The 17,762-nt window shown below is 59.1% G+C and overlaps 1 protein-coding gene across 2 annotated transcripts in view; it reads left to right on the top strand.

The window, feature by feature from the left end:
• RAMP1 (receptor activity modifying protein 1) overlaps window positions 1-17,762 on the top strand; it is a 54,806-nt gene that overhangs the window by 10,125 nt on the left and 26,919 nt on the right. For both annotated transcript variants that reach the window (XM_078450683.2, XM_078450684.2), the window contains exon 2: window positions 8,586-8,724. In XM_078450683.2, coding sequence (XP_078306809.2) covers window positions 8,586-8,724 — 139 coding nt within the window. The remainder of the gene's footprint in view (window positions 1-8,585; window positions 8,725-17,762) is intronic.

Below are 17,762 nucleotides of genomic sequence, written 5' to 3'. Positions count from 1 at the left end.
AGCTCTGAAAATTGGTTTATAAAATCACAGAATTCCTTTTGCCCTCCTCTGGTGGTACCACAAGTCCCTTCAGGATGCCAGTGATGGCCGTGGGATTGAGTCTGGGTGCCGGCCCCTCCAGGACTCCGAGGGCCCCTTTGGGCCGTCTGTCCTCACCTTGACCTCTCCGCTGGTGCCCCTCTGTGGGAGCGGTCCTCCCAGTGAGGGGGCAGGGGGGGGAGGCCTGCACCTGCTTCCCTCAGCATCTGCACGCCTCCAGGCATCACTGTCGGTGGCTGGGTGGCCATCCATCACGTGGACCTCCTGCTGCTCGAGCAAGACCCCTCTCGACCGCTCATGGGGAGGATGGCCCCGAGGAAGCCGGCCTGCAGAGATGCCTCCCTTCAAAACTCCTGTGGACGTCGGTCATCCACAGGCCTTGGGGCCGCCTTGGGGGTCCCTGGCACTGAGCTGGCCGGCCTCACTGTCTCTCCCAGGTGTTCTGAGAGGAGCAAGTCAGGGATTGCCTCCTGGCTGCACCACTCCTGGGCTGTGTGACTCTGGGCAGGTCTCTTAACCTCTCTGAGCCCCCACTGTCTCCATCTGTTAAATGAGAGAACGAGAAAACCTGCCGTACTGGTTACTTGCAAGGATTAACTAGACCGATGCCTGTAGAGGGCTTAGGACAGGACTTGGCCACTTGAGGCGTGGTTGTCGCCGCCCTGGGCGGGCGTCCCCAGCGTGAGCCGTGGGAGGAGAAGCACTTCTGGAAGTGGTGCGTAACAGACCTAGAGCCGGGCCTTCTTTCTACCCATGATGCCCAGCTTGCTTCCAAAAAAAATACAGATGGTGGCTCTTGGCGGAGACACAGATATCCTCAGGCGCCCAAATGTGACATGGTATCGTGTCCCCAGCACCAGCACCCTCTACAAGAGGTGAAAGCAACAGTATTTAAAAGGAGAGACGAGAAGACCATCTCCTAAGACCCAAGCCACTCTGAGCTTTCTAGAAGCCAGAAGAGGCCTGAGAAGGGAAGCGGGCCGTCACCGGCAAGGAGTGCGAGGTGTCCCAGTGCATTCACACCTACGCTTTCCGTGCCGTCAGCCCCCAAACTCCCCAGAAGCCGCTGCAGGTGGACACCGTGTTCAGGGAGGTGCAGGCCCCGAGCTCCTGCATTCGGCTCAGGACCGGGTCCTCCTGGCAGCCGCCCCGGGGTCAGAGGAGGGCTGTGCACTGGGCAGCCAGGAAGGGATGGCTCGCGGGGCCTTGACGCCCGAGTAGGGAGTTTTTACTGGACACACGAGAGGTTTAACCTCTTTTTCGGTGGGTTGTCATCTTGGTTTTTGTTTTCGTTTGTCAGAATAGGCTGACGGATGAGGGCAGCGTGTTCAAACCGAGTTCCGAGTACGTCATTCCCTGGGGCACTCGGGGACAGGCCAGGCATGTAGCGTCCTGGGGATTTGGCTCCCGAGGGGGTATCCTGGGGAAGTGGGTGGCTCTCCCTGCTGGCACCACTGTAGCGGGGGCCCGCGGAGTGAGGATCTTCCCGACGGTGATTAGAAGATCTGGAAAGAGCAAAGAGGTAACATTTTACCAATCGTATGTTTTTGTGGGATTTTTAAACTGTTTTTTAAGTTTATTCGCTTATTTTGACAGAGAGAGAGAGAGAGAGAGAGAGACAGCGAGTCGTCAGCATGGAGCCTGACCTGGGGCTCGATCTCACAAACCGTGAGATCATGACCTGAGCCGAGATCGAGAGTGGGACACTTAACTGAGCCACCCGGCACCCCTGCACTTACCATTTTTAAATAGTTGCACTGAGGTGTAACTGACCTAGAGTAAACTGAGTATGTTTGAAGTGCACAATTTGGAAGGTTCGGACATACGTGTATACCTGTGTGTGGACTCAAGACAGTGAGCCCCTGAAAGCGTCCTGGCCCTCCCAGCCTCCCCCTCCTGCGCCTCCCATGTCCTTCCCCACCGTCACCCCTACAGACCATTGGGTTCAGGCCTCCAGTGTCCTGTGAGTTGCCAAGGGAGGCTCATGTCGAAAACCCCACCAAGGTGGGCTGTTCATTTTGAAGTGGGCTCGCTTCCATGAAAACACGTCCTCTGGAAAGCATTAGCCCACCTGGTGCAGGAGGTGCCCATTTCACACACAGAGAAACTGAGGCCCAAGAGGTGAAGAAGCCTGCCCGGGGCCCCAAGCGAGGCCTCCTCTGTCTGGGGTCTCTGGAGGCTCGCAGGCTGCACTCCCCCTTCCCCCACTCACGGGCACCTCTGGGGGGTCTGCACTTCAGCCTCCAGCCTCACCCTGCAGGAAGGCCTCCCTGCAGCTGCCCCTCCCCCACCCTTCACCCCAGCCGCCCCCCGACTGCAGCTCTGGAGGACGGCGTGGGCTCTCGGGTTCTCCCTCTGCAAATAGGAAATCAGCCAGAGCAGGATGGGCCCTTCCTGCCAGATCCGCAGGCACAGACCAGGGACCCGTAAAATGGGACATATGGGGTTCACATCCTGGGCCCCTTGTGTCTCGTTGGAAAACCTAATATTAAAGGTCTCTCAGTGCACCTGTCCTGCAGCCCTGAAGCCCAGGGTCCCCCAGGGGAGCCCGGCCTCCCTGTCTTTCCGGCCCCCGGTCACCTTGCCTGAGGGTCCCGCTGCCCTTGTGTGGCCACCATTGCTGCTCAGGTCAGGGGCGTTTTCCGCTGTGGAGAGAGGGAGCTCGTTCTTGGAATTCTCCCTAAAAGGACACCTAATTCTTGACGGACGCACATGCCAGGGAAGGCTGCTGTCCTGACACGCCGAGGACGGAATGCTATCTGCTCACGGCCTCCGCACACGGCCTTTTAAAGACAGAGTTACGAGTGATTTCGTTCGCAACCACACAGGAACAGAACCCATCTGGCCCCAAACAGCGGGGTTTAAAACTTCTGGCAGTTTTAGTCAGTTTTAAAATGGTAAGGTACTCTCTCTCCAAGGAAAGAAACCCCATGAGGCTTGTTTAAGAAAAAGGGGTGCCTGGGTGGCTCAGTGGGTCAAGCGTCCTGACTCGGCCCAGGTTTGTGGGTTCGAGCCTCCTGTCGGGCTCTGCGCTGACATCACGGAGCCTGCTTGGGATTCTCTCTCTTCCTCTCTCTCTCTCTCTCTCAAAATAAATAAACATTAAAAGAGAGAAGAAAGAAAGACACCTTAAACCAGGCACCTGGGCAGCTCAGTCAGTGAAGCCCCTCCGTCCTGTGTCTCTGTCCCCGATTCCTCGGGTGCTCCCAGGAGCCCCTGGGGGTTTCTGTCACCCGTGGCCGAGCGTCCTGACCGAGAAGCACGTTCATCTTTGCCCTGAATCTGACCCTTCCTGCACAGGAGGGGAGCCCACGATGGAAGCGCCCTAGCTCCCCTCTCACACAGAACACCCGCTGACCCTCTGGTCAGCCAGTGTCACTGTCCCAACGACAGAGGACAGATGTTAACGTGCACGCACGTCAGAGAGGGTGGGAGAGGCGGGGCCGCAGATACTGTTCTGAGAAAACAGTGCTGCTCCAGCCCCCAAATGAGGCTGAGGAAGTGGCCAGGGGAACGGCTGGGGACAGCTGGGACCTCTCGGAGGAGGAGGAGGCCACAGCCATGGACAGGCCACGCTTGGGGAAAGGCGTCTGTTCCCAGTGGGGAGATAAGCAAGGTGCTGGGGGCAGTGAGGGCTGGGGACAGAGGGGTGATTCTTGGAATGAGGCTGGATGGGCAGCTTGGAATTCCTTCTGGAAGCCGGTGTCCTAGCACCCCTGAGCTCCCTGTGAGTCCCCAGCACCTCTCTGTCCACGGCCGGTGGGCTTTCTCAGGGGTACCCTCGCCGTGCTCGCGTGGGATCCATGGGGCACCCACCGGGGCTGTTGGGAAGTGGCAGGAACAGAGGGGTGGGGGGCTCCTGAGGGCAGGACTCCTGAGGGCTCCCAGAGAGCCCCAGGGACATGCTGTGGCCTCCCGGCCTCCACTGCCACGCACCCTGGCAGGGGGGCCCTCCTTCCCAGAGCATCGAGGGAGGCCTCGCCTGGCCCGCACGTGGGTCCTGTCCTCAGGAGACCCTCCAAGGAGTTTTCCCCACGTGCCATCCTTTTACCCCGACCCTGCCCGCCGACCTTACTCCCCAGCTTCTCCGGCTAACACCCCAGGAGCCTTCTGGGGTGTCCTGCCCACCCTGGTGAGACCCTGCCCATGGGACGCCCTCCAGGAAGCGGGCACAAGGATGGCCGCGGCTCAGACTTCTGCTGCCTGGCCTCCCCTCTACCTCCGCCTTCGTGGGGTTTGTTGTGTGTTTTGTTTGGGTTTAATTTTTCTTTCGCTGCTCTGGAATGTCGCTTTGTCAGCTTTGACCCACCCTGTGATGTGTGCAGCCTGGGGCCTGTCACGTAATTAGTTCAGTGGCTGAGTTCTCTCTCTCACGCCCGTCTCACGTTCTGGCGGAATCGGTGGGGGCTCGGGGGTCTTCAGATGAACCCTCTGAAAGAGCGTGGAGCCCGTGGACGCCGCTGGGGGCGCCTTGCCGTATCTCTTCCTGGGACCCACAGGATATCAGTCCCCTCTGACCACAGTCCTCCCCTGACCCTGAGTCTCTGACTCTGCAGGGGCGCTGTGTATGTGGGTGCACACTTGTGGCTGGACACCTGTCCCCTTCCCGAGAGCTCTCGCTGCCTTGAGGGGATAGCTCTTGCCCACTTTGAGACATCCTGGCCTCTCTTCCAGGAACACAGGCCCTGACCAGCCTCCCGGTACCCGGGACTCTGGGAGGGCCAGGGGAGGTCACACCCGAGGGGACTTCAGGGCATTGCTGTCAGTGCTCCCAGGTGGCCTCCACGGCTGGCCTGCCCTCCAGCTCTTCAGTGTCAGTCTCCTCTTCACTCATGTTTAAGGCTGCCAGTCAGCTCTGTTACCTCAGCCAAGACTGTTCTTTACCTCTTCCTCTCCCAGTTTGACACCTTACTTTGTGAGTCGGCTGTCACCTCTGCCCAGGGCTTCAGCTTCCCATTCAACACTCCATTCTAGCACAGCTGTGGGCTGGGTCCTATCTATCCACCTACCCACCCATCCATCCATCCATCCATCCATCCATCCATTCAACTGTCTGTGCACCCACCCACCCACCCATCCACTCACCACCTGTCCATCCACCCACCCCATCCATCTACTCACTCATCTGTCCATCCAATCATCCATCCATCCACCCACCCATCCATTCATCCATCTATCCATCCATCCATTCAACTGTCTGTCCACCCACCCACCCACCCATCCACTCACCACCTGTCCATCCATCCACCCATCTAGCTTCCCACCCATCTGTCCATCCAATCATCCATCTATGCACCCACCCACCCATGCATCCATTCATCTATCTACCCATCCACGCATCCATTAGTCCATGCACCCAGCCATTCATCCATCCATCTATCCACCATCCATCCATCCATCCATCCATCCATCCATCCGTCCGTCTACCCACCCACCCAGCCAGCCAGCCAGCCATTCATCTATCCACCCACTCATCCATCCACCCACCCACCTGTCCATCCACCCACTCCATCCATCTACCCACCCATCTGTCCATCCAATCATCTACCCATCCACCCACTCATCCATCCATCCACCCACCCATCCATTCGTCCATCCATCCATCCATCCATCCATCCGTATATCCAGCCACCCATCCACTCACCACCTGTCCATCCACCCACCCATCTAGCTTCCCACCCATCTGTCCATCCAATCATCCATCTATGCACCCACCCACCCACCCATACATCCATTCATCCATCCACCCACTCATCCATCCATCCACCCTCCCAGCCATATGTCCATCCATCCAACCAATCATCTACTCATCCATCCACCCACCTGTGCATCCACCCACCCATCCATCCATTCGTCTGTCCACCCACCAATGTACCCACACACCCATCCAGGAACTCTCCATTGAGCCCCCTGAAGCTGCAGTCTGAAATGGCACTTCACAGCCTGCTGTCATGACCCCCATCTATGACCCCCAACACCTGTCTTCATCTTCTGCCCTCTCCTCCAGGTCTGCAGTGAAAGAGAGGTCAGGCCCTCCACCATATTGCCCAGCTTCCTGCCTAGTCCCCAACACCTTGGGACTGGGCATTAGCTGAGTTCAGTCAAACCTACACCTCTTCTGGTGCTGGGTCCTTAGGCCTGCTTCTGAGCCCCAAAGCCTCAGTTTCCCGTCTAGTAAGTTGATGATCACAGTAGGACCTGCCTCCAAGATATCTGTGGGTGTGAAGAGCTTGGGCAGTGCTGTGCATTGTAGAGGCCAGAGGACCGTTTCCTTTGCATTTTATTCTTGGAAGACGGAGGCAGAGGGGGCAGGTGTCTGAGGGGCCGTGGGGTGAGCCCACTCAAGTACACACCCCCTTCTAGGCCATGTTTCAGAGTCAGGGACCCCAGAACTCCATACCCAGTGTACCTGCCCTGAGGGCTGCCAGCCTCTCCTCGGGTGAGCTCTTCCTCCCGCCTGCGGCCTTATGGGCTGCAAGGGTCAGCTGAGTGTCCACACATGTCCATGAGGCCCAGCAAGGAGTCCAAGAATTCCTGGTACAACCCTGGGTTCCCAGCTGCGGTCTCCATCCAGGGATTTGGCAAAGCCGTGATGGTAGGGGTGGGGCTGGGGTGCCCTGTGGGCAGAGGGCCAACATTGCCTGGGGGGCAGTAGGTGGGCTGGGCCTCAAAGAGGGAATGTGAAGGACCTCCCACCCTGGCCCTGCACTGTTTCCTAGGGAGGCAGAGAAAGCAGATGTCCAGCGTGGAGAGGAAGAGGAGGGAGGCCTAGGGGTGGGGACCTGGGGGACAGTCTTCCCCACCTGCCCAGCAGCCACCAGAGCCAGTTGTGGGCTCAGGGGGGACGAGGGAATTTTGATCTGGGCAGTGCATTCCCTTAACTTTTTACTTTCGAGCTCATATTTATTAAGCGGGAGGGTAAAACACATTTCACATCACAGTTTGTCAGCCTGGTTTGTAACTGGTGAGCATCCAGACATAGGGGATGGGAGCAGGGAGCTCCTTGCAGCCTGTAGGCTGTTCCTGGGACCAAGGGCTGCAGCCTGGACCCCATATTCTGGCCCACGTAGGCCAGAGGCCTGGTGGCATTGAGGGGAGGAGCCCGTGTCTGGTCCCGGGGTCCTCAGTTTGCACATGTATGAAGTGGGGGTGTGGGGAACTGCATCAGGGGTTGGTGCGAGGGATGGAGTGGTGCATGAGCATCAGACCCAGGCCCGGTGCTGCTTGTGACGGTCAGTCCTGGCCTCGTCCCCACGGAGCACTGGGAGGCGCCGTCAGACCCACTGTCAGCAGGCAGGGACCTTGCTGGGTTCTGCGGTGATGGATGAGCCACAGGCTCCCTCTCCAGGGATTATGTGGAAGCGGGTTCTGGGATGGGTGTGCAGGGAAGACAGGGGAGGATGTGGCGGGGGAGGCAGGGGAGGGTATGGGGGGGAGGCAGGGGAGGGTGTGCGGTGTGTGGGGGGAAGCAGGTGAGGGTGTGCGGTGTGGGGGGGGAGGGAGGGGAGGGGGAGGGGGAAGGCAGGGAACCTAGGATCTGGAACCTGGAACCTAGTTCCCTCGGTCCCCGTGGTCAGCTGAGGGGGAGGGGGAGGCAGGGGAGGGGGAGGGGGAGGCAGGGGAGGGTGTGCAGGAAGGCAGGGGAGGGTGTGCAGTGGGGGGGGAGGCAGGGGAGGGTATGGGGGGGTAGGCAGGGGAGGGTGTATAGGGAAGGCAGGGGAGGGTGTGTGGTGGGGGGGAGACAGGGAAGGGTGAGGGGGTAGGCAGGGGAGGGTGTGCAGGGAAGGCAGGGGAGGGTGTGTGGTGGGGGGGGAGACAGGGGAGGGTGAGGGGGTAGGCAGGGGAGGGTGTGCAGGGAAGGCAGGGGAGGGTGTGCGGTGGGGGGGAGGCAGGGGAGGGTGAGGGGGAAGCAGGGGAGGGTGTGTGGTGGGTGGGGGAGGCAGGGGAGGGTATGGGGGGGTAGGCAGGGGAGGGTGTAGGGGGGAGGCAGGGGAGAGTGGGAAGGGAAGGCAGGGGAGAGTATGGGGGGGTAGGCAGGGGAGGGTGTGCAGGGAAGGCAGGGGAGGGTGTGTGGTGGGGGGGAGGCGGGGGAGGGTGAGGGGGAAAGCAGGGGAGGGTGTGCGGTGGGTAGGGGAGGCAGGGGAGGGTACGGGGGGGTAGGCAGGGGAGGGTGTGCAGGGAAGGCAGGGGAGGGTGTGTGGTGGGGGGGAGGCGGGGGAGGGTGAGGGGGAAAGCAGGGGAGGGTGTGCGATGGGTGGGGGAGGCAGGGGAGGGTATGGGGGGGTAGGCAGGGGAGGGTGTGCAGGGAAGGCAGGGGAGGGTGTGTGGTGGGGGGAGGCGGGGGAGGGTGAGGGGGAAAGCAGGGGAGGGTATGCGGTGGGTGGGGGAGGCAGGGGAGGGTATGGGGGGGTAGGCAGGGGAGGGTGTGCAGGGAAGGCAGGGGAGGGTGTGTGGTGGGGGGGAGGCGGGGGAGGGTGTACAGGGAAGGCAGGGGAGGGTGGGTGGGTCCCAGAGAGGCTGACAGTCCCCTGGGCCCTTCGTTGCAGTGCATCACCTCCTCTTGGCCACGGCCTGCCAGGACGCCAACTCTGGCGCTCTCCTCCAGGAGCTCTGCCTCACCCAGTTCCAGGTGGACATGGAGGCCATCGGGAAGACGCTGTGGTGCGACTGGGGTGAGACCGTCAAGTGAGTGTCGTGTGGCCCCTGGCGGGAGGGACGTGGCTGGGGCGGGAGCCACAGGGTCTGGTGCAGGGAGCCCGCTCGCGGCCGCGGTGAGGGGTTCTTCGCCAAAGTCTATGGTGGTGGAATGTGGCCGTGGGCGAAGGAGGGCGCCAGCGATAAGCGAGTGGGGGCGGGAGGAGGCCGTGTCCACAATGACCCCGGGGCCGGGACGGATGGTGGGCCTTGTACAGAGGGAGCTCCGGGAGGGAGGGTTCCGTCTGGGCCATGTCTAGCTGAGACGCTCGTGGCCCATCCACGTGCAGGCATGCGGGGGACAACAGAGAGCACCGTCTAGTGGCCGGGGGCTGAGTCTCGGTGGCAGGAGCCCCAGCTTGCAGGGACGGCTCCGCTGGTTCCCTCGGTCCCCGTGGTCAGGCTGAGGCTGTTATTCCCACCCTGTTTGGGGCTCCGAGCTTCATCGACGCTTCATGACCTGTGAACCCCCACCGAAGACAGCTGACAATTAGCCCCTTCCCCTTTGTGACTTCGGTTTTCCTGCCAAAGGGCCCTTCTTCCCGCCTCGCTGGGTTTATCCAGGGCCCCAGGCATTCCTCAGTGGGGTCGGGGGCTCTCCCCACCGGGGGCCTAGGCTCTTGGTGTTCTGGACCAGGAGCCAGAACTTGAGCATGATGGAGGAGGCAGGTGCTAGCATCAGAACAGCCTGTGCTTTAGGCTAACTGGTCTTCTGCCTCAGCAGAGGGATTTGTGTTTAAATTAAAGATGGCACGTTAATACAATTCAGGGAGGACACAGTGGGGTCCCCAAAGAAAAGCAGTCTCCCCGCTTATCTTGAGTAAGTGACCATGGATTGGTACGGATGGCCTGCACACGGGTGGCTCAGCAGCCGATGGGGTAATGCCAGTGGTGTTCCCAAAGAAGCAGGGGTGACGTGGTCTTAGAAATGGGAGCCACCACAGGCAGTCCCCAGTAGCTCTCTGGATACAGATGGGAGTAACGATCAGTCAGGCCAAAGAAAGTTTTCCATCCTTCGAGCCGCGGGGTAAAACAAAAAGGGAATAGAGGCAGGGCTGAGGGTGACGTTGCTAGGACATTTTAAGTTTATTTATTTATCTATTTATTTATCTACTTATCTATTATCTATCTATCTATTTATCTATTTATCTATTTATCTATCTGTTTATTTTATCTATTTATCTATCTATCTATCTATCTATCTATCTATCTATCTATCTATTTAGAGATAGAGAGCAAACAGGGAAGGGGCAGAGAGAGAGAGAGTCCCAAGCAGGCTCCACACTGTCAGCACACAGCCCAACACAGGGCTTGAACTCACAAACTGTGAGATCATGACCTGAGCTGAGATCAAGAGTCAGACACTTAACCGACGGAGCCATCCGGGCGCCCCAGGACATTCTTTTGTTTAAAAAGAAAATCAAGATCTTTGAGGGAGCTGGAAGCAGAAGGTCTCATGGGAACGGTATGTCAGCACGTCAGCTGAGGCCTGCTGGCCTGGGTCTGTGGTCAGCAAGATAAGAGCCTGGAGAGAGGTCCGAGTCCTAGTCCCTGGAACCTAGTACACACAACGTCACATGGCAAAGGGGAAGTAGATTACAGATGGAACTAAGGTTGCTGACCAGGTGACTTTGGGGAGATTATCCCGGATTATCCGGGTGGGTCCGAGGTAAGCACAAGGGGCCTTAAATGGTCCCAGCGAGGCCTTTGGAGCAACATCAGACTGGCTTTTGTGTCCTTCTGACGCACCCTCCTGCCCATCCTTCTTTGAGCACCTCCTTACTTTCTGGTACCCCAAGATTTTCCAGGATCATCGTATACGTTTTCTGCCCCCTTCCCCACTCCCCAGAAGCAGCGGTTTCTTCAAGGAAGCCCTGGTTTCTTTTATTAAAGAATGTTGTTTAGGGGCGCCTGGGGGGCTCAGTCGGTTGAACGCCCAACTTCGGCTCGGGTCATGATCTCACGGTTTGTGAGTTCGAGCCCCGCGTTGGGCTCTGTGCCAACAGCTCAGAGTCTGGAGCCGGCTTCGGATTCTGTCTCATTCTCTCTCTGCCCCTCCCCGATTTGTGCTCTGTCTTTCAAAAATAAATAAATGTGAAAAAAAAAAAAGAATGTCATTTAGGGGTGCCTGGGTGGCTCAGGCAGTTAAGCATCAACTTCAGCTCAGGTCATGATCTCACAGTCAGTGGGTTTGAGCCCCGCGTCGGGCTCCGTGCTGACAGCTCGGAGCCTGGAGCCTGCTTCGGATTCTGTGTCTCCCTCTCTCTCTGCCCCTCCCCCACTCGTGCTCTGTCTCTGTCTCCCAAAAATAATAAATAAAAACATTTTAAAAAGTTTAAAAAAAACCCCAAACTATGGAACTTGTTAAAAAGAAAAAAGAATGTCGTTTAGAAGCCAAGATACACACACACACACACTCTCTCTCTCTCTCTCTCTCTCTCTCTCTCTCTCTCTCATGTCAGGAATTCATGTGTAACCAGGGAGACCTTACAAGCCCTGAGAGAAAACATGGGTGAGGTCTCCTGGAGCCTCCGTGGGGGGAAGGCTGAATAACAACGATATTTATATATTGTTACTGTAATAACAGTATTGATTTCAAGGAATCGGTTTATGGTTTATGTGACTGGGGAGGGGGGAGGGTCTGGCAAGTCCAAAATCTGCAGGCCAGGCCAGCACAACTGATGCTGTAGCCCTGGGGGGTCAGAGTTTCTTAACTTGCCCCAATGTAAGGCCTTTCAACTGACCGGATGAGGCCCCCCCACATTATCAGGGATGACCTCCTTAAAGCCAATGCATGGGAAGCAGGTCTCCGAAATTCCCCAGCAATGGCCAGATTGGTGTGAGATTGAATAACCAGGGGGTGTCCCCCGGCCAGGCTGACACAAAACCGACCGTCACACTGTGCTTTGTGTCACAGCTGTTCTCAAAGGTGGGTTCAGAGAAGCGTCGTCTCCCCTCATCCAGACTCTGGCCCATTACGCCCACCCACCGCCACCCACTCCCCGTGGGCGACCAGTCTCTCTCGTTTCTGCGCCCTCCTTGTATTTCTTTTGCACAGGTCAGCCGGTATACGAATTTTTCTCTCGCATCCTTTCTTACGTGGAGTGTATTTTACCATAGATATTCTTTTTGCACTTTGGTTTTGTTTCCTTTTTTTTCTTTTTAACCTAACAGCGTATACTGGAAATTAATTCTTACCAGTGCATGGAGAACTCCCTCACTCATTTTTACAGCTGGATAATATTTTGAGAGAGAGGGCGTGCATGCACGAGTTGGGGAGGGGCAGACAGAGAGGGAGAGAGAGAATCCCAAGCAGACTCTGCACTGTCAGCGCAGAGCCCGACGCGGGGCTCGAACCCACGAGCCGTGAGATGGTGACCTGGGCCGAGAGCGAGAGTCAGACGCTCAACCGACGAAGCCGCCCGGGCGCCCCGCCTCGCCTCGTCTTCCAAGCACTTTCCTGTGGAGAGGCGTTTGGTGTCCCCGGTATTTTCCGATTTCAGATAGCGTGGAAGGGCACAGTCTCGAGCACCTGCACCTTCTTGCTGCTGGAGCTGTACCTCCAGGGTGGCCGCCTGGCATCAGAACCACGGGGTCCGAGGCAAGAGCACGTTTTGGGAGGCACTGCCCGTGTCCCCCCAGAGGGGCTGTGGCCTCGGCGTCCCCACTGGCGGTGTGTGAGGGAGCTTCCCCGCCACCGGCCGGCGCCCTGCGTGGTCAGGCCTGCGTCCTCCCCACCCGATCCGCGAGAGACGCTGTCGCCTTCCTCCAGCGACGAGTTCACCTTCTGGAAGTTTAAGGGCCGTTCATCGATCTTTTCTGTGAATGCTTGTTCGTGTCCTTTCCCAGTTTCTGGTCCTTTGTAAAGAATTATTTTATTTTATTAAATGGATTTACTTTTAAGTAAATTCTATGCCCAGCGTGGGGCTCGAACTCACGACCCCAAGACCAAGAGCCAGCCGGGCGCCCCTGAAGAGTTCTCTATGTTAGAAGAGACATTAGGACCGTTGTCTGCAACACACGTGAGATGTGTTCTCCCCGCCTGTTAGCTGTCTTCTGACTCTGTTTCCCATGTCGCTGCTGCCCCGTCATCTTGTTCCCATCCAGCTGTGTGCGTCAGTGTTTTATCACCCCTGGGTCTGAGTCACGGCTGGGAAGCCTTTCCCCACACTGAGGTTCGAGAGGAATCCCCCGTGTTTTCTCTTCAGTCGCTGACCCATCTGGACTGTATTCTGCGGCGAACCACAAGCGAATTCTGTCTTTCTCCAGATGAGCTGCCCAGTTGTCCCGTTTATTAGTGAGCCCGCCTTTGCCCCCAGTGAGTGGAGATGCCACTTTGTTCTATGTAATGCCCCTCTACGCTTTGCACCTTCATAAACAGTCCGTGTCAAACCTTCTTCCTATTGCCTGCCTGTGCGACATCAGTTTCTTCTCCAGAACCGCCAATGGGACTTCACTGCCTACCGACTGCTCACTTACCACATTGTTACAGCTAGTGTTTGTTAAGCAGCTACGGTGTGCTGGGCGCCGTGTTAATCGGTTAACACGTGTCGTCTCACGGAAGTAAGCAGCAGCCGCGGGAGAGCAGAACACTTGTAATCCCCACTCTGTCTGCCCAGGGTCACAGCTGGCAAGGTCTCTTGGGGTCCGGAGTCTCAGCTCTTGACTCTCCCCAGGGGCACAAGATGGCCCACTCCTGGTTCTCAAGGGTGGTGTGGCGATGCTCTGTCTTCACAGAAGTGGGCGGGGGGAGCGGGTGAATGACGGCCTTTCGTGGCCATCTGAGCCCCTGCCAGCATCCAGGGGACCTGGTGAGGTCCTTCTGCAGTGGGACACCAAGTCTGGTTCTCGAGCCAAGGGCAGACTTTCCAGAGTCCCCTGGAGCCGCAGAGGTCTGGGGCAGGCAGGCTTGTCCGAATGATTGGGTGGAGATGAGAGGAAGGACCCAGAGAGAAGACCGGGCACGGCCGGGAGTGGGAGAGCTGCATGTACGGGCCGGAGAGCCATCAGCATGAAGAAACACAGTGGCCAGCAGACGAGCAGGACCCCGAGGTGGAGGGCCCACAGGCGGAGAGCCAGACGACAGGCTGGTCCCAGGGAATTCTCCCAGCCCAGGCTGGAGGGCTGCAGGCCAGGCAGGTGTGGGACAAAGGGGCAGGTGCTGGGAAAGACCCCTCCCTCAGCCAAGCGCAGCTGGCGATGTCGGTGGGATCAAAGCGGCAGAACCGGGCGGTCTCTGGGCCTGGGATCCAGGCCCAGCCTAAAGCTGGGGGTGGACACCCCTAAAGTCAGGAGGCCAGAGGTCCCCAGTGCCTGCTGCCTGAGGTCATGGCTGTCGTAGCAACTGGGCTGGGCCCGCAGGTGACTGTGATCCGGCAGAGGGAAGTTCTGGATTCTACTCTGAAGTCAGGGTTTAAAGCAGCTGCCGAGGACACGTGCCTTCCCACCAGGTGACAAATGCGAGAGAGGCAGGCTTCCCCAGCATGCAGGGTCTAGAGAGACGTGGAGAAGGTCCCCTGCGGGCACACGGGGGGCCGGCTCGTGCTGGCTGGTGCTCTGGCTCCCAGGCTCCCAGATCCACCTCAACCCTGCTTCACTTAGGACCTTAGATGGAAACACTGGGTTATTTCCAAAGTACTTCTCAGCAGCACTGTGCCTCTTGGCTCAGAGATAGAAACTTCTTAAGAAAAAGCGAAGGGCTCACAAGAGCACTCAGGCCACACTCCAATAAGAGGACAGTGACCTGCTGTGGAATTGTGGGTCTGCTTTGTTTCAGCATGGAGCTGACCTGGGACCAGGGCTGTCCAGCATGGTTCTGCACGTAAATGGGTCCATGACCCCGGACGCCGACCCCCGCTCCTCCAGTGGGAGCTTGGCTTGGGGCTGCTCCTGAGTCCTTTGTTTGGAGATGCTCGGGATTTTTCAGGCTCCCCTGGTGTCTGACCTGTCCCCGCACCAGGCCCACTCAGGGCAGATGGGCTCCGCAGGGCGGGCCCAGCCCGTGATTCCCAGGGGCCAGCTCATTAAACTGCAGGCCCGGTCTGCCAGTGGAAATGTAATTTAGAGCATTAACTGGGAAGATAATCTAATTTGGGGAGCTACAGAGAACATGGGAAAATGTGTCATCAGAAACTCTCATTTCCAGAGAGGTTCCTGTGGGTTTTGGGGAGGGAGAGAAAGAGCGGAACAGAGAAGGAGAAGAATCTCCAACATGAGGAACTCAAGTAGAAACTGGTTGGTTTTAAAGTCCCCGCATGTGGGATTTCCGCCCCCCCACCCCCCAAGACAAAAACTGCTGGTGGCTTTGGGAGGCTGGGAGCCCTGTCCGCTGCCCCCCTTGGGCTCTGAGGCATCACGGTGTTCACAGGAAAGATGTCAGAGAAACAGGTGTAGCAACTTCCATGATCTTTCATCAGAGAACCAACCTCACCCTCATACCCGTCCAGGCGCCCCTCCTGTGCCTGCCCCGAAGCGTGTGGATTTATAAATGCCATCTGGGTCGCCTCAGCACACGCGGTCTCCCCGGCCCGCCTCCCTGGGGAATCCCTCCCCGCCGTGCTGACCCTGCGCTGGGCACAGAGGGCCCACTGGCCAGTTCCGAGGAGGGGTCCCCAGCCCTGCCAAGTGGGGAGTGGCCCGGTGTGTTAAGCAAAGGACACAGAATACGTGTGTCCCCGGCCAGTGCTGGGGATTCTGCCACGGGCACCCCGCCTAGGGACTCCAGTCCCCGGACAGGGCCCTTGACCCACCGCGGGGTCTCTCCCAGGGCGGCTGCCGTTCCCTCTGTGCCTCTGGAACAAAGGGCCTTCTTTGCGGCTCCCTTAAAATCGCCGAGGCAGGAAATTCTTCAGGACTCAGCAGTGATATCAGGACAGCTGCTTTAGTTTTGAACTGCAACAGGAACTGAAAGGGAGGCATCTTTCTGAAATCACAGAGGTCTCTCTGGGGCAGTGGCTGGTGTCCTCTGAGGGATTCTGGTTGCGCTCGGCCCCTCTCGCCAAGGCCTGGATGGGCCATGCCGCGGGCGCTCGGCAGGCCGTTCTCCAGAACCTGCGTCCCACCCACTGGGAGCTCCCGGGGCTCCATCCAGTTCCCTCGGGGGTCTGTGGGGCCGCGCGCCTGCCCTGGCCCCCAGAGGCCCCGGCACAGGTGCCCATCCCCCACCCCTCTGGCCGCCTGGGTGGGGGGGAGTCCTTCAGGTGTCTCCAGAGCACACGCTCACAGCCCCCAGCCCGGGCGCTGGAATCCTGACTTCCGGAGGCCCGCGTGCCCCGGCTCGCCCTGCAGAGGCTGGTTCTGCCGAGGCCCTGCCTCCTGCTGCCCGGCCGGGCCTCAGCCGGGCAAGAGGTGCAGGCGCAGCTTTCCAGGGCGCACTTGGGCCAGGGTGTGTGCCGTGGTCCGTCACAGCTCTGCGCACCTCTGAGCTGCTTGCCGGGTACCTTCCCCTCCAGCCTTCTTGGTGCCCAGCCGTGGAGGGTGGGACGTTCTCGTGTTGCTGGTGTCAGCAGCAGAAGGGAAGGACCAAGGACCCCCCGCCCAAGCTGGGCCCGGAGCTCCCAGCGCCACCCCTGGAATTTGTTAGGCCAAGGCTGTGACAGGGAGGCATGACGGGACTCAGTTTGCCGGGTGGGCAGAGGAAAGGGGGGGAACCCTTTTTGTCCACCCTGTTCAAAGACAGCTCCTCAGGCCCCCACCTAGGTGGGCGTCTTAGCAGAGCTGCTGGGGGCGGGGGGGGAATACCGTATGCACGACCCCACAGCAGCAACAAGGGGGCCTTTCTGGGGGGGAGGGAGGCAGAGGCCTGCCAGGCCCTTCTACCCTGTGTCAGGCGCTCAGCCGCCGCTGACCTGGGGGAGCAGACGGAGGGCCGGGCCAGTGGGACCAGTGCTGTGGGAGCAGGGTGTACTGGAGAAGGAAGGATTTGTCTCGGGCTTTGTGCGCCCAGATCTGTGCCCGTAGAAGAGCAAGGTAAGGGGGTGGAAAGGTCTGGAAATCCACTGTCCTCCACCATGCCTGCAGAGCCAGCCCTGGGCAGGCAGATGCGGGAGAGGGGTCATAAGGACACGAAGTGTCATAGGGACACGCTCGGGGGAGATCCTCAGGTGGCTTGCAGCCCCACCCTGTCCCAGCCGCATCATCTCCCGGCAGCCAGAGGAATTGTCTTCACTTGGGGGGGCGGGGAGCCCTCACGGACAGCGGCAGCATTTCGGTCCGGAGCTGCCTCAACCGTGTGCCTGCCTCGTGGAGGGTTCTCGTGACGGTGTCAGAGGGCCTGTGCCTGTCCACCTGTTGGCCTGGAGGTTTGGGGGAGTGGGAAGGAGGAACCCCACTTCCTGCTTGAGAAAGCTCCTGGAAAAATGTGTCTGCAGAGGCCACAAGCCAGGCAATCCCCCTTGCGGTGGGGGGAAGCCAGAAGCTTCCGCTGGCCACACCCAGGGGCCACGGCACCGTCCTCGGCTTCCCTTCATGTCCACCGCCCGAGTCCTTCTGGCCCCGGGAGAGGGCACAGATGCTTCCCCAGACACGTGTCTGGGATGAAGTCAGGCCTGTGTGTCAGTGTGAAAGGTCAGCGGCCGGGCAACACTAAGCAGATCCTGGCTGTGAGCGGAGCGGGCAGGTGGGACGTGTCCTGGTGACGGGAACTTGTGGCCATATCCCTTCCACCCCCGCCTCCGCCTTGGACACGCTGCTGTGACTCCCCACTTCCCCACGGCCAGGAAAACCCCAGACACGTCCAGGCTGTGCAGACAGGAGTCTGCTGTCCGGGGCCGGGGGGCCAGGCTCGCTCACACAGGGCTCCCCGGAGCCCGCTCACAGGCGGCGCCCCCAGGGCCGTCTACACTGAGGGGCAGGGTGCGCGTGGTGAGAGTGATGAGAGGTAGGGGTGCAGCACAGTGGGTGTCACAGCAGATGTCCCCTCCTACTGCCGACCCTCAACCCAGTGCTCACCCTGCTCCCAGGGTCTCCCAGGACCCAGCCATTCATCAGTCATTGTGTTGGTGGACATCTTTGGAGCACGCTTGGGGCCA

This window comes from Panthera onca, chromosome C1 (assembly GCF_046562875.1).
Source record: "Panthera onca isolate mPanOnc1 chromosome C1, mPanOnc1 haplotype 2, whole genome shotgun sequence".
Lineage (NCBI taxonomy): Eukaryota > Metazoa > Chordata > Mammalia > Carnivora > Felidae > Panthera > Panthera onca.
Note: the sequence above shows the minus strand (reverse complement) of the source record. Positions and strands in the feature narration are given on the sequence as shown.